Here is a 16,248-nt window from a genome sequence, read left to right as displayed (position 1 = left end):
TCAATTTTGCTTCTCAAAGCAAAGACTCATTGAATTAAGTGGGAGCATTCTCTTAAACCGTTAAGATAAGGACGAGGTTCAAGAAGTAAAGATTATAATGGAATTGATACAAGGTAATGTTAAAGGTAAAGTTGTTGAGAATGACGATACTAAACCTATCAATCCCGACCGATAAAGTTTCCATTGTCTTAAATGTTAGACACGAGAAAGGAAACTACCCCAAATTATTGAAGAATCAACAAGTTAGTTGTGTGACATCTAATGGGACCTTCTTCGTTAAGTGTTTATTTGGTTAAACATAAGTTTTGCTAGTATTACTTCGTCAATATTAGAAACCGGTGGTGGTTTTCATCATTATGTTTGATACATAGGATGATTAGAATATGACGACTAGCAACAATGAAGTCGAGAGATAGAGTAATTGTGTACTCAATCTAGTTTTTGGATTTAAAGTTGTACTTAATTATGACTATTAAGTGCATTAACTCTAAATAAGAATATAAACTTGTTAAGATACAAAAGAGGTTTTCACTTTTGTGACCCTATACACCATGATTTGATGTATGGCTAGCCCATCATCAAGGTGATTATATTCTAAACCAAACTAGAATGATATATCATGAAGATGATGTAAGACTCAAATTGGTAACCTAAGATTAAACCTTAAGTTTTGGAATGATGAACGCAAAGAGTTATTGAGTACTCTTGAAACCATTAGATTGTTAATGGTATATGCGTATCTTGTATTCAAAACAAGATGTCTCGTGCCTTTTGGTTGAAAAGGAGATCGAGGTTGTAAATCATCTATCCAAAATAGGTTGATCATTATCTTTTACCAACGATTTAAGTTGACACTAATATGTTCACTTAATAAGGTAAATAGAGAAATCTTTGAAGAATTTCAAAGAGTTCAAGTAATCACGATTTAGTCGTGATGGGATTATCAAAGTGAAGACTTTGATATAAGCCAAATGAATTGTGATATAGTATCACAAATTAATCTCTCTTAACACGCATTATGGGATAATGTATGATTGGATAAGAATTCAAACGCTCATTTTGGGGATTTTATCATTTTGTCTAAATTATTTTTCCACTAAATCGAATCATATGAGATATGAAATGGTAAGGGTACCATGGTTGTAAGTTTTTCACAAGAAACAAATGCTCATTTTTCCCTCTTCAATTATCACGAGTACGACGGGTTTGCGGCTCGTGAAGCTGTCTTTCTAAAATACAAGTTTATTTTTAGAAGACAGAGTGGGAGAAATTATTCAAGAGCCACAAAGAATGCCACGAAGAATGTTATGTCGCAAGAAACTGGTCTTTCTTGGTACATAAGACGTTTTGTGTAAGGTGTTGTTTCTTTAAAACCTAGGAGATTAAATTCGTCACTTGTTAAAAAAATGATGAATTCATGCTACTTTTAAGAAAGTAAAGAGCTTATAACTTACAAAGAAATTGTTTGATTCAAGTTGATTACTTCAGGAAAGTAATGAACATATGACTTACATAAGAGTGTTCAAGTCACAACTCAATACAAGGCTTAGAGCCATGAGAATCCGAAATAAAAGGCTTGATTAGTGACAAAGGGTTTTTGCACTAATAAAGAGATATTTCAATGTAAGATTGGTTGCAAAGGGTTTTACACTAGTTGAAATGCTTAAGTCTATTAGGATCTTCTTAGGGATTGTGTTTCATTATGAGGTTATGAAATACATAGCGAGTGAATCTAAAACCCACTTCTTCAATAGAAGGAATGTATTCAATACATATCATGAGTTTAGTAGATTCTTGCAATCCTAAGATAATGTGAAACTTAAGAGAGGGTCTTAAGTAGAACATCAATGAGTTCGAATCAACATTTTGATCATGTGATAAAACATTTCTCGATAAGTCGAGAAGTTGTGTTTATACATGAAGTTTAGTGGGAGTTACGGAAATTTTAATTAGTCCGATATGTGGATGACATATTGATCATTAGGAATGATTTAAGACTTTTGGAGTATTACAATACATCTTTAATATCCAGATTTATGAAGATAAATCCACGTGATACTAGCGTCAATAAGAAGTCTTATGTTGATAAGATTCATGACTAGTTCAATTAAATTGAACATATTTGATTGATTCCATTTGCTTCCATTTGTCAAATCAATTAAATAGAAAATGATGTAGAACACTTCATATACTTTGAGTATGATGAATTGTTTTTCAAAATCGAATTTAAGTAATCTTTACCAAGTAAGCCATAAAGATTACCCTTAAGTGCTTACAGAAGCATTAAGGCTATAAAGCAAAGTGTTTATGATGCAATATTGTGTAAGGGTGTTACACAAGTGACAATTTACAATTGAGATTGCGCATGATTTCCGACAAAACCATAATCAAAACACATTAAGATGGTTAAGATACCATTGTGGCTATATTAATTAAGAAGTAGATTTTCTAGAATCGTTCTAGGAAATAAAGAACAATGAGAGATATTTATAACGGAAATTGAGTACACTTGCGATCATGAGATGTGCAAGAGGGATGGGTCCCGCAAACTGTGAAAACAGTGGGAGCTATTCTTAGGCTAGAGGACCTATGTCTTGATTGGATCTCGACACGTACTCAGAAAGTTTTGTAATGCAAATGTATACATTACAAAGGAAAACGAGTATGTAGTAAGGTTGAGTAAGGTACAAGAAATTGATAAAACCTACTAACCAAAGCCTTCTCAAAGGCTAAACATGATGAGTCATGTCATTTCAATTGAATTGAAATGAACAACTACGTACAAGATCAAATTAGATTATAGAACATGAAATAGTAATCGAGCATTGACTATTCATGTGTGATAATCGCATTTGTCGTTCGAGTTTTATTTTAAAACTCTTTTATTATACTTTGTTACATCCAAACGGGTTGTGGAGACAATTGAACCCCGTTAAAGTGAACACGGATTAGCATTGTATTCGCCCATAGTCACTTGTATGAGGTGACGTCTCGAAGTGACTAGAGTGTGATTCGATTGATGGCAAGTTCAAGTGCCATACAGTCATGTGAGATGACTAGTCGATCACATAGGCAGACTGTTAGGAACACCTTGTCGGGCCTTATGACCGCTTATAGAGTTCTGGCAAATTTATATATCCTGGTCGTGGCGAGAGCTACTATAGTATTCAAATGAGTCGATTCTTTTGACTAAAGACTATTCGCCTAAGATGGCACAGTTTCAGATTAACTTTGATTTGTGTTACTACGACCTTCGTAAATGGGGTCAAATGGGCATATTTTGGGTTATGATGGCTGTGGCTAGTCGAAGGGAATGAGTGCGATAGGAATTGTCCATCCCCTTGTCGGGTTAAAACAATATCTCGGGGCCACTCGAGGAGTAATGAATCGAAATGCGTGGCCACGCTCGGAAGGTATCCGAGTGGATAAATCCGGTCAATCGGTTATTCTCCGGATCGAGGAAACCACTCTCGATATGATCACTTGCAAGTACGACCGAAAGACACCTTGCATTGAGTGGGAGATAGTAATAGGACAAGAGAATTGGTGACGCACACTTGTCGAGGACAAGTGGGAGATTGTTGGGAAATGTGTCCTCAACAATAGTGCGATCACATGATTTAAATATCATTATTTAAATCTCATTTTAAGAATACATGTGGGATGTAATATTTTACTATCAACTGGTCAACATATATCGGTAATGATTGGCTGACTAGAGTTTGACATTATTGTCGTGCGACGGTGGTGATCAGTTGATCCCCTTAGGTCATACCTATAGGGAAATACTCTTAATTGATTATTTAATTAATCGTATACCGATATGAGTTAATTAAATTGCTTAAAATTGACGGATGATTTTGTGAGTATAATTTACGTATCTTATTGTAAATATGATTAAATAAGACACGGTCTAAGTAATTGAATTATTTTATTACTTGGATGAAATTATTATTTAAAGAAACAATTGAAACGGAATGAATAAATTATTATAAATACAGAATGTTGTAGTTTATAATTTGGAAACCTTTTTGGTACAAGTAATTACGAATTACTAGTCGATTTTGTATATGACATATTTTATGAGTATGTTGATTTTTAATATGTTAAAAATACATTACAATTTCATATGTCAAGTAACATGTCACATATGTTACAATTGACAAATGACAAAATAAAATGGACCATCCATTTTATTTTGTATGTACCGAAATTATAAGGAGTTAGTGGAATAAAATTGTGTTAATTGTTTAATGGTAGACACAATGATAAAAGCTAGGTAGTAGGCTTGCATGCCTAGTCTCTTGTGAAGAGCAAAAACAAAAGGCATTGGGCATACTACCCAATGCCCCTTTTTCGGCCACCAACAAGAAAGAGAGAAAAGCTCTTCTCTTTTACATCATTCATTCCTCCCATCTTATTTTTCTTAGAGTAAGAAAATCCTTAAAAAAAACTCTCTACAATTTATGATAATTCTAGAGAAATAAAATCTCACAAAAACATCCCCTCTTGACCGAAATAATCAAGAGCCCAAATACAATTTATTTGTATCAATTTTATTGTAAAACCATTATTATTACTAGATCTAAATAGTATTGGTTTATTAAGATGTATTCCTTGGGTATATGCTTTTGGGAGGAATTCTACTCTTGAATTCTTGTTCTTCCATTTGGAAAGCTCAAGAACAAAAGAAAAGGAGATTTCTTTTGTGCCCATAAAACCGAAAACAACAATGTAAGGACATGATTTCTTCTCCTTTATTATATTGTTTGCATGCATAAAATCCACATTTAATTTTATGACAAATTATTTTTGACATATATGAATATGTTAGTATGTATATGAATCTACATTTCCTTCAAAAACATAATATCAAATAAGTCGATTTAGTAACATAACTGATGTATTTGATCAAATACATCGGTTTTGCTGAGAACCGACGCATTATATACGTTAGTTGCTTATAAGAACTAACGCAAAAAGTATGACTATAGGGTAAAAATGGATTCCCGCCAAAACTAAGTACTTTTTGCGTCAGTTTTTGTAGAACTAATGTAATTGCCTGACGCAATAGGTGTTTTTTCTACTAGTGTATGGTGTATTTTGTTGTTGCGGTTTGTGTATCTATGTGTTGTTAGGAGTTGCGTTTAGATTACATGGCATAATAGTTGATAGAAGCATATGCATTAAAGTTGTATATATGTTAGTTGCATCATGGCATGTAGTTGCATGGTTAGAAAATTTTGTGAAAATGCCTATTTGGGAAGCTTGACTAGTGTATATAAGGCCCTTGTAGATAATTTTTCTCCTTGAGACTTTGTTTGCTAGAATACCCTCAAGACACCCTAGGATGTGTCATACTAGTATCTTTTGACCCATGGACTAAGGCTTAGTCAAGAGTACCTTGTAGTGTAATAACTCCTTGGCTACCGTTTATTCCAAAGTGACCTTTGAAGCCATGCAACCGCTCTTACACTTCTATCATCATATTTTGCCAACAAAAAGGGAATGGGCACAAAAATCTCCAAATTGAGTTCAAGTACCAAAATCAAAATAAAAAAGTTTGCAAAATGCATCAAATGAAATGAGGAGCAAAAATAGACTCATACGCTTCAATAAAAGTACCCTTGCTACAAAATGGAGTTGCTTTGAAAAATGTTTAAAAATGCAAAGATTGAAAAATTTTCCAATCATCAAAATGCCGAACATCAAAAGTGGCAAAATAAATGTTCTCAAAAATGTCAAATACCACAAGAAATTGGGGGGGGGGGGGGGGGGGGGAAGGAACAAATAAAAAAGCAAACTACAAATGTGAAACTCAAAACATCTTGATCCCTTTTATCCATTTATCCTATTTTGTTGCATGGTGGAGAGGGGACGACCCTAGTTCTTGTCTAGGCAAGAGGGGGAATTCCGCGATCCTACAGTGTTTTAACACCATAGGGAGTCTACTCTTGACGAAAGCATTTAGCGATTGTGGACAAAGGTGTCCTAGTTTGACAAAACTTGGAGGTGATTTGTTGGTATCCTCTTAGACTTAGTAGCTTAGAGAAATAATATCTAGAATGGGGTGTGTACCCTTAGATTGCTTCCCCTTTAGATGATTTCCGCCACTTAGATGAGGAATGTGGCTATTCTTTTATAAGATGCATCCATTACTTGTTTTGTGTGCTTAATTCTTGGATGTATCGCCATTTTGCCAAGCCCCTCCTTGCCTTGCAAGAAGGTATCTTACCTCATAGATGTCTTGTTATGAGTTGAAGGGGCAGAGTGAGGCCCGCTAATTGTCTCATATCGGCTATATTATTAGGTTAGAATAAATAAAGGTCATAGTTTTAGTCGCCTCTTTACTCGGGACGAGCAAAGGTTCAGTTTGGGGATGTTTGATGTGACTCATATTTACGCACATTTAGTCCCTTAACTAGCCTAGTTCCTATACTTTTTAGTGTATATTAAGGTCGTTTCTTGTCTTTAGCTTCCTATTATACATATTCTATGAGGTTTGGTGTCCTTTGTAGAAGAGAAGTACTAACCTTACCCAAACGGAGTGAAATGGAGCTAAATTGATAACATCCAACGACCAAGCATCAAAGAGGAGACCAAGCCTAAAGGCCGTAGTTCAATAAATCAAGTTTTAGGGTAATGAAGGACAACCCCCACGACCCAAGAATCAATCCCCACAAGTTGTTGAGCAAGGATGACGAGAAAGAAGCCATTACAAGAGGAAATTGCTTGGAACCAAACCAAAAGTTTCTTTTTTTGGCTCTAAAACTATGATAGATGAAACGGCGTCGAAAAATCAAGTGGTCTAGGCTTTTGAATCACTCCAATAGGAGTCCGGATGAGGAAATGACGTTCGTTTTACAGTCCGAACTCAAGTAGACAACCTGACCTATGATTCCGAGCGTCCCGAGCTCAGGACGGGCATCCCCCAGCTCATGACGGGCGTCCCCAAGCCAAGACGATCGGATTGTTAGGCAGTCAAGAATGGAGAAGGAACCCTGTCCCAGGATCCGAGCGTCCCGAGCTCAGGACGAGCGTCTCAGCCTGTGAACCGAGCGTCCCGATGCCAGCCCGAGCGGATCACCTTACAGGACCAAGCATGCTTCAGGCTCCGAGACGTAAGTTTTCCTAGGAATCGGTTCATTATGTATGTTGTTTAATAGTAAGAATTAAGTTGACTTGTAGGTGTTGTAATGTCACAAATGACTCGGCTCCGGGACCCAAATCTTCATATGAATTATATGACATGAACTAACATAAGTCCAACAATAATAAATTGCTTGCGTCTATATAACTCATTTATGCTATCTTACCATGATTCCTCGATGATCCCATGATATCCTAGTATCCTTTATTATATGTTTACTTCTTTATTTGCTTTATTTCTTCTTCTACTTTATTGCTTTCATTAGTTTAGAATCTTCAACCCAATTCAATTGTGATAACCCTTAGTGCAACCTTAATTAGATTGAACAATTTGAGTATCCCCGTCCCGTGGATCGACCCCGACTTGCTTGCTATGCTAGTAGTTGGGTATAAATGTGTTTGAGGGGGTACAACGACGCGCTTCATCAATGTGGTAGTTATAATAAGGTATATTATACTTTTGAAGATATTTGTTACGAAATTACTAACATTGCTGCAGGGAGGGATTACGATAAGTATTGTGAATGATTCTTGGCTTGACCATAAGATGAGAATTGATATTGTTTAATGGATGAAATGAGAATTTGATGTTGAATTGTTTTGATCGTGAGCATGAAATTAATTGTGTATTGATATTGAATATGTGGTTGGATGTTATAGTAGTATCATGTCTATTGATATGCAGCTATATAAATCCCGATACCATGCTATTTACAATGTTTTGAAATGATTAAACTTATGATAGGGATGAATTATAGTCAATGCTAGTCGTGTGTGAAGTATGATAACTAAGTTGTTTTGATACATGTATAGGAGGGTGTTAATAAGGGCTTATGACCTAGTAAAAAGGAACCTAGAGCTGAACCTTATTCTATTAGATTTTTACCGCTATTTGATCTGGCTGCCGTTTGACCTCTGTTTATCTTCTTAGGTTGAAATATTTATGACTGGTAACTCAATGAGTTAGATTTCCAATGTCGTTGGTCTCATATTTAGAAGTTTTACTATTTAGGAGAAATAAACATTTTAGTGGACAGTGGTCAAAATGTCCCTGTACAGTTACGTTTTCGACAAACGATTTTGTAAAATTTCTCATTTAATCTGTACTTAAAATTTTTGCATAATTCAAACTCCAATGTTTAAAAGATTCATATATGTTTTCCAATTGATAAGCCAAATTTCAAGCTAATATTTTGACATTTAATAGTGATTTTTACAAGTTCACCTAATGTTTTGACAAATTGCTAATCCGGTTTCTGTATGGACCAACTGGATTGTAAAAATCATTATAAAATAGTTGTTCAAGATTTGAATTCGATTCTTTTTCTCATGTTTTGAAACCTCCTATATTTTATGGAAAGTATTAAAACTCAAAGAGAAATATAACGGTTATTTAATGGTGATTTTTGAAAGTTACAGCTTGACTTTAATTTTTGAAAACGCAACTTTTACCAAAAGTTCAATATAAATGCTTTATCAATTCTAAAACTATGATAGTTGAGATGTAGGAGTGACGATTGGGGAACCAAAGGAGGGGTAAGATAGGATACAGTTGACTACACCTTGTTTTGATTGTAGGTATAGAATGTTTAAAAATGTTAGGCGATATTTCCTCGGGTAGTCGTAGTTCCGAAACTTCGGAACGAAGTTTATTTTTAGGGGGGTAGAATGTGACACCTCATGTTTTGAGTTTATTTTAAGATACATTTCTTTGTGTTAACTCTATTTTGTCATGGATTTTGATAAGTTGATATATCTTGATAGTAACAAATGATTAATTGTGTTGCAATGATCATAAGTTGGAATGGTACTCCGTTGTAAGGGTGTTATAAAGGTTTTTGTAGTATTTCTGGGTGAACTTCGGGACGAAATTGTAACACCCAAATTTATTTAAGGGCCTGAACTAGGACTCCTCAGATAAAGAAGGGTGTTACCATCTCGGAAACCCGAGGCAGTAGATAACAAAGGGAAGATAAACAGTACTTTAAATTAAAAGTTTATAAATGTTTACAACTGAAATGGAACATGTCTCAAAACTGGAAATAAAGTCTGATAGCTAAACGGAAATAAAAGTGGGCTAGCTCTAAGTCAGGTGATCCATGCTCTCTCCCCGCGACTCCAAATGTCTCAACAACCTGTCAATCTGCTCCCCAGTAAATGGATCATCAAAGGCGTACATGAATACACAGGGTCAACCGCGAGGTTGAGTAGGTAATACGATATAAATAAAGAATGCAATACTATAATCCTCCATTCTCAACTCCATCACACACATCCCCGGAACGCCAAGCCATAACGATCCCCGACAGACTATATCAATCGACCGTCGTCGATATACCAGCTCGTACCTGAGGACACCAGGGCAAGTCCTGCAAAACCCGCCTGGGCCTTAATCGCAATAATCTCCTCTCCTCCAACTCCAACTCCGATGCAAATGCAATGTATGAAGCGTATGAAACAATAATGCTGAACAAGATAAATAAGATAATCAGATATGTCATATAATCACCGAACATGCCAACTCTTTATAATCGTAAGAACTCAATCAGTGTATTTCCCTACCTCAGTACTGCAGTCAAATAGTCGGGTGCTCAGTAATATTCCACAACAAATTCGCCCTCTGAAAGATAAATAAATGATAAACAATTACTTAAACTATTCCCGTTCCCAAAATAGAAAGTTACTAAAAAAATAGAAACTTCTTAAAATGGAAAGTTTCCTTAAATGAAAACTTTCCCGATCTAGCAGCTTTTCCATTTTAACAAACCCGACTCAAAACCCGTCTCTAAATATTTTAAATAAATCGGGAATTAATTTAACTAACTAAGAATACGACAAATTAACGAATTATAACGATTAAATCTACGACAAAACCGTTTCAAAACTAAAACAACCCGTCATCACCACCGTCCCTTCACACGCACTCCCACGCTCCCACGAGCCGCCTCTAGCCCGTGTCAGCCACCAGCCCAAACCCCCAGTTTCACCCTGCCACCAACGACCGCCTCCAACAGGGTTGACTGTTGCCGGCGAGTCAAACCAGGGCCGTGGTTTGGCCTGGTTCACCACTGTGCCTCACCAACCGCCCCCTGTTCTCGACTTACAACCACCGCAGCCATCACCTATCCCCTGCCAAACCACCACAGCCCTGCTCGCCGTCAGACAACGCACCCAGACGCCGTGGTACCGCCGTTTCGACCACCCCCGAGTCCACGGTGGCGCCACCCCAATCCTAACCGTCTAAACCCGCCTGAAAACCCGTATTTTAACCCGTTGCTACCCTATGTCGATGCCGCCTCTCTCTGCCACTACGACCGCCTAAAACCTCCATAACAACCACCACAACACCCAACACGTACCACACAACTCAGATACCCCGTCAACAACCACCAGTACCGTCTCCCTAAGACACGCCACAACAATCAAAACCCGACAGAAAAAGCGAAAACAGAAGGGAAGGGTTGCACTCGTACCTTTTATGCCACCACAACAGCCACCAGGGTCGCCTACGGACGTCGACAACCACCCTAAAGCCTTCCTTGCTGCGCTGTCAACACCCACACTCACACTCTCTCTCTCTCGATTTGCGTGAAGGCTGAGATTGATGCCGATGAAATGAGGGAGGCGGGTGAGGGAGTAGGGTTTTGTAGTGCTAGGGTAAAATTTGGTTAAAAACATGATGTTGGGTGTTGGGTTAAACATGTTATTGGGTAAACTCAAATGGACCGAGGGTAAATGGGTTAGCTCACATCTCGAATTCCATATAAACCCGTCTCAATTAACTTACGAAACAACTCGATCTTACGATACAACGCGAGTCAAGTAAAATAACTTAATGTAATTATCGACTAAACAATTAATCCGACTTAAATAGTAATATAAAATAAGGAGTATTACAGTCTTCCCCCCTTAAAATGAACTTCGTCCCGAAGTTCGCTCAGCTAGCAAACTCCCACGCATCGATGTGGGTACCAAAACAGATTTTCTAGTATAAAGAACTCATGGACTTAGGCCCATAAAACAAAATGTTACATTCTACCCTCCTAAAAAGAAAGTTACGTCCCGGAACTTACCTCATGCAAACAGGTGTGGATAGCTTTCCCTCATGGAAGCCTCAGTCTCCCATGTAGCTTCCTCAACATTGTGGTTAGTCCACAAGACTTTCACCAAAGCTGTCTCTCCATTACTGGTCTTCCTCACTTTCCTGTCCAAAATCTCCTTAGGTGTCTCCAGATAGGACAACTGCTCATCTACCTCGATCACCTCAGGACTCAACACATGTGATGGATCGCTCAAGTACCGACATTGTGAACTCTGGCTAACGTTGGTGGCAAAGCTAAACGGTATGCCACCTCTGCAACTCTGTTCAAAATCTCATAAGGTCCGATGAATTTCTGACTCAGCTTTCCTCGCTTCCCGAACCTCATAACTCCCTTCATCGGCGACACTTTGAGTGGTACCTTCTCTCCCACCTCGAAAGAAATGTCACTTCTCCTAGTGTCAGCATAGCTCTTCTGTCTGTCCTAGGAAGCTCTCATCTTTTGTCTAATAATCTGTACCTGTTCAACCATCTCCTGAATCATCTCTGGCCCCAAAACAACAGCGTCAGATCGATCATCCCAACACACAGGACTCCTGCATTTCCTACCATAGAGTGCCTCGAATGGTGCCATCCCAATGCTAGCGTGATAACTGTTGTTGTAAGAAAACTCGATCAACCCCAGTCTGTCCTCCCAAGATCCGCCAAACTCTAGAACACAAGCTCTCAACATATCCTCGAGGGTCTGAATAGTCCTCTCTGTCTAACCGTCAGTAGCAGGATGAAAAGCGGTGCTCATCTTCAGTTGAGTACCCATCAATGACTGCAATTCCTGCCAAAACTTGGATAGAAACCTGGAATCTCTGTCGGAGACGATATCCTTAGGCACACCATACAACTTTACCACGTACTGAACATAAGCCTTAGCCAACTCAGCCTTACTCCAAGTATCTTTCATGGGAATAAAGTGAGCTGACTTGGTCAACCTGTCGACGATCACACAAATCATGTTGTTACCTCTTTGAGTCCGAGGCAACCCGACGATGAAGTCCATGGATATACTCTCCCACTTCCACTCTGGCACATCTAGCGGCTGGACTTTCCCCTGCGGTCTCTTGTGTTCACCCTTCACCCTCTGGCATGTCAAACATCGAGACACGAACACAGTGACTTCCTTCTTCATATTAGGCCACCAGAACGTCTTCTTGAGATCCTTGTATAACTTATCCCCTCCAGGATGTACAGAATAAGGAGTAGCATGTGCCTCAGTAAGAATTTTCTTCTTCAGTTCCTCGTTAGCTGGCACACACCACCTCTGTCCAAACCTCAAGCTCCCATCTGAATGAATACTGAATTTAGAGTAAGGTTCTGCGCCTGCCTGCTCTACCGCATTGCGCCATTTTTGAAATATAGCATCCTCTTTCTGTAGCTCTCGAATCTCCTCGTATAACTCCGTCTCAACTGTCATATCTTCAATGGTCTCACCTCGTCGGATCATGTAAATCCCCATCTTCCTTAGCTCACCAAGCATCCTCACCCTGGATCTGGCACTGATCAGGGCATGGATAGACTTCCGACTCAAAGCATCGGCTACGACTTTCGCTTTCCCTTCATGATAGAGTAAGTCCATGTCATAATCGCCAATCAACTCGATCCATCTCCTCTGTCTCATGTTCAGCTCCTTCTGAGTATAGATATACTTCAGGCTCTTGTGATCAGAAAATACCGTGAAAGTCGCTCCATAGAGATAATGTCGCCACAACTTAAGGGCAAACACCACGACTCCCAACTCTAGATCATGGGTAGGGTAATTCTCCTCATAGGTCTTCAACTGTCGAGAAGCGTACGCGATTACCTTCCCGTTCTGCATCAACACACACCCTAACCCTTTCTTGGAAGCATCAGTATACACTTCGAAGTTATCATTCCCATCTGGCAAAGCAAGGATAGGAGCTGTGGTTAGGCGCTCTTTAAGTGTCAAGAAATCCTTCTCACAACTCTTATCCCAAACAAACCTGTTGTATTTCCTCATTAGGGATGTCAATGGTTTTGCTATCTTCGAAAAGTCTTTGACAAACCTCCTGTAGTATCCAGCTAGTCCCAAGAAGCTTCGAATTTCGCCCACATTCTTTGGACTCTGCCATCTAGTCACCGCCTCGATCTTGCTAGGATCCACTGACACCCCCTCTTTGGAAATCACATGCCCCAGAAAGGCAACTTTCTTCAACCAGAACTCGCACTTACTCAATTTGGCATACAACTGATTCTCTGCGAAAGTTCTTAACACTATCCTCAGATGCTCCTCGTGCTCTTCCTCATTCTTGGAGTAAACCAATATATCATCGATGAATACAACCACGAACTTGTCCAGATAAGGACTGAACACCCGATTCATTAGGTCCATAAACATAGCTGGCGCATTGGTCAATCCGAAGGGCATGACCACGAACTCATAGTGTCCATATCTAGTTCTGAATGCAGTCTTAGGAATATCCTCGTTCTTTATCCTCAGTTGTTGATAACCCGACCTCAGATCAATCTTCGAGAACACTCCAGCCCCACTCAATTGGTCAAACAAATCATCGATCCTTGGCAAAGGATAACGGTTCTTGATAGTCACATTATTCAACTCTCGGTAATCCACACACAGCCTCAAACTTCCATCCTTTTTCTTGACAAATAGGACATGTGCTCCCCAAGGTGAAACACTGGGTCGAATATAACCCTTCTCAGCCAATTCATCCAATTGCTTCTTCAATTCTTCCATCTCTTTCGGTCCCATACGGTATGGTGGTTTAGAAATAGGTCAAGCTCCCGTCTTTAGATCATTGGAAAAGTCAACGTCGCGCTTAGGTGGTAGCCCAGGAATCTCTTCCGGAAATACCCCCTCAAAGTCTCTCACCACATGTATGTCAGAAATCCTAGGGGTCTCAGACTCTCTATCCCACATCTGACAAAAGATCAACTGGTCTCCCTTCCTCAGACTCGATTTGAGGGTGTTTACTGAAATAAATTTGACTTTGGGTTTGACCCTATATCCCTTGTAGGTTACTCTGACTCCCTTAGGTCCTCTTAATGATATTTTCTTTTGGTAACAGTCAATGAAAGCTTTGTACTTCCCCAACCAATCCATCCCTAGAATCACCTCGAAACCACCCAATGGAAACTCCATAAGGTCAGAGTGAAAGACAACCTTCCCAATCTGAATAGGTACACTAGTATAGATTCTATCACAAGACACAGACTCTCCCGAGGGTACTATAACAGAATCGACCACTCTATCATATGTAGTAAGGTTCAAGGCTCTAACATGCTCCCTAGATATGAATGAATGTGTAGCACCAGAATCGAATAACACGAAGGTGGGTTTAGAGTTGACAAGAAAAGTACCAGTCACTACGTGAGCATCCTCCTTAGCTGCTTCCTTTCCCATGGCAAAGAGCTTGCCACCGGACTTAGCTCCGGCCCGACTCGATGAAGCCGTACCCAGATTGCTTGTTCCCCTCATTTCGGTTCCTCGAAAAATTGCCACCCCCACTGGGCTGGTTCAGCTGGCTACGGTTCTGATAGTTGTTGTAGCTTCCTTGATAACTGTTACTTATCCCAGATCGGGCACCTCCTCCATAGCCAGTGTTAGGAGTATGGTAGTTGTTGTACCCTGATCCTGCTGTTCGAGATCCACTGAACCCAGATGTAGGTGTCCAGGAAACCCCAGATTGGTTTCCTCCGAACTTCAAAGACTCTCATCTCTTGTGCCCCAACTTCCCACACCAAAACAAGTGACCCCGGGCGCATTACCTCCAATAATAGCACCTCTCAGAATCGCCTCCGCTTTGATTCCTCATCCCCCAGAGCACTATTGGCGGAGTATCCACCGAACTTGCCCGAATTCGACTTCTTGGCCCCGGTATTATCATCGGCGGTTTCCGGCTTCCTCTTCTCGGCTTTTCCTTTCTTATCCTCCTTGATCCGCTCGGAGAGCCTCTCAGTGACACCGGCCCTCGGGTAGATGTCCGAACGGTGGTAGGTGGAGCCGACGTGAGCCTCTTCTTGATATCCACCGTCGAACCCTCTCAAACCTCATAGCCGCATGGTCTCGTTCTTAGCAAATTCATCGATATATGAAGCCAACAAATCGAACTTCCTATGGTATGTGTCCACCGTCATGTCCTCTGTCATCTTAAACGTATCGAACTCCTCCCTTAGCTTAGCTTTCTGAACACGGCATGAACGGTCCGTCGGTATCGCTTGAAATTCCAACCAAGACACGTATCCTTCCTCAATATCCTTAGCAATATGTCGGATCTTCGCCTTGTTCCTAGTCCACCATTCCCATTTGTGGCCCCGAGGTAGTGGGGCCTGGTCTACTGCGGCTCTTCGGGACAACCTATCGGCTCGAATAGGTTGGTGAACTCCCGACACCAATCTCCCAAAGAAGTGAGGTTCCCCTCTCCGGTGAAAATGGTAGGGTTATGCCTCGCCACTATTGTACTCATCTTAGCAGGGTCCATTCTTTTGGCCTTTAGGGCCTCATTCTCACCGATGGGCGATCTAACTCTGCTTGGGTGATGTTTACAGCCGTGTTCCTTCGTGGAGGCATGACTATAAAAAAATTTTAGGAATTAGCTGCAACACAAAATCACCTTGGCAACTCTAGCCAATTCTATCACTTCTTACCCTACTTGTCTACCTAGCATGGTTTAGGGATCATATAACCGCATATCACTAGACATAGTCTTCTAACACAAACTTTATAGAGATATAAGTATGAATAAACTTTAAAATATGCAAAGTATTATGCCACAACCTCCCATCAACTCTTTTATGCAACAATTAATATATCAATCAATTAACACTTAGGCAACGATATATGAATTCATACTCAACATCATGCAACTTTTCTACCCTTTCTCTCATTTACACTCAGGGTTCCCGGGTCAAACTGAGAGGGGCAATGGTTCGGTGTGAGGGGGCCCCTAACTCATCCCTTACCTTTAGTGTGCTCCTAACAGTTCTATCCCGGGGTTCATTTTATTTAGACTCTTCCTATGTTCATTGGA

General features: G+C 39.7%; 2 protein-coding genes across 2 annotated transcripts; both read right to left on the bottom strand.

The window, feature by feature from the left end:
* Window positions 1-11,223: 11,223 nt before the first annotated feature.
* Window positions 11,224-11,822, bottom strand: LOC141631405 (uncharacterized). Its single transcript, XM_074444081.1, has 2 exons — window positions 11,709-11,822; window positions 11,224-11,511 (listed from the first exon to the last, which is right to left on the bottom strand). The coding sequence occupies exons 1-2, from the start codon at window positions 11,820-11,822 to the stop codon at window positions 11,224-11,226; spliced, it is 402 nt and encodes a 133-aa protein (XP_074300182.1).
* A 2,172-nt stretch (window positions 11,823-13,994) lies between these two features.
* LOC141631404 (uncharacterized) lies at window positions 13,995-14,696 on the bottom strand. The gene has a single exon (XM_074444080.1). It carries the CDS (start codon window positions 14,694-14,696, stop codon window positions 13,995-13,997), a length of 702 nt encoding a protein of 233 aa, XP_074300181.1.
* Between the last annotated feature and the right edge of the window lie 1,552 nt (window positions 14,697-16,248).

The sequence above is a fragment of the Silene latifolia genome, chromosome Y (assembly GCF_048544455.1).
Source record: "Silene latifolia isolate original U9 population chromosome Y, ASM4854445v1, whole genome shotgun sequence".
NCBI classification, from domain to species: Eukaryota; Viridiplantae; Streptophyta; class Magnoliopsida; order Caryophyllales; family Caryophyllaceae; genus Silene; species Silene latifolia.
This window is presented reverse-complemented; position numbering and strand designations above follow the sequence as displayed.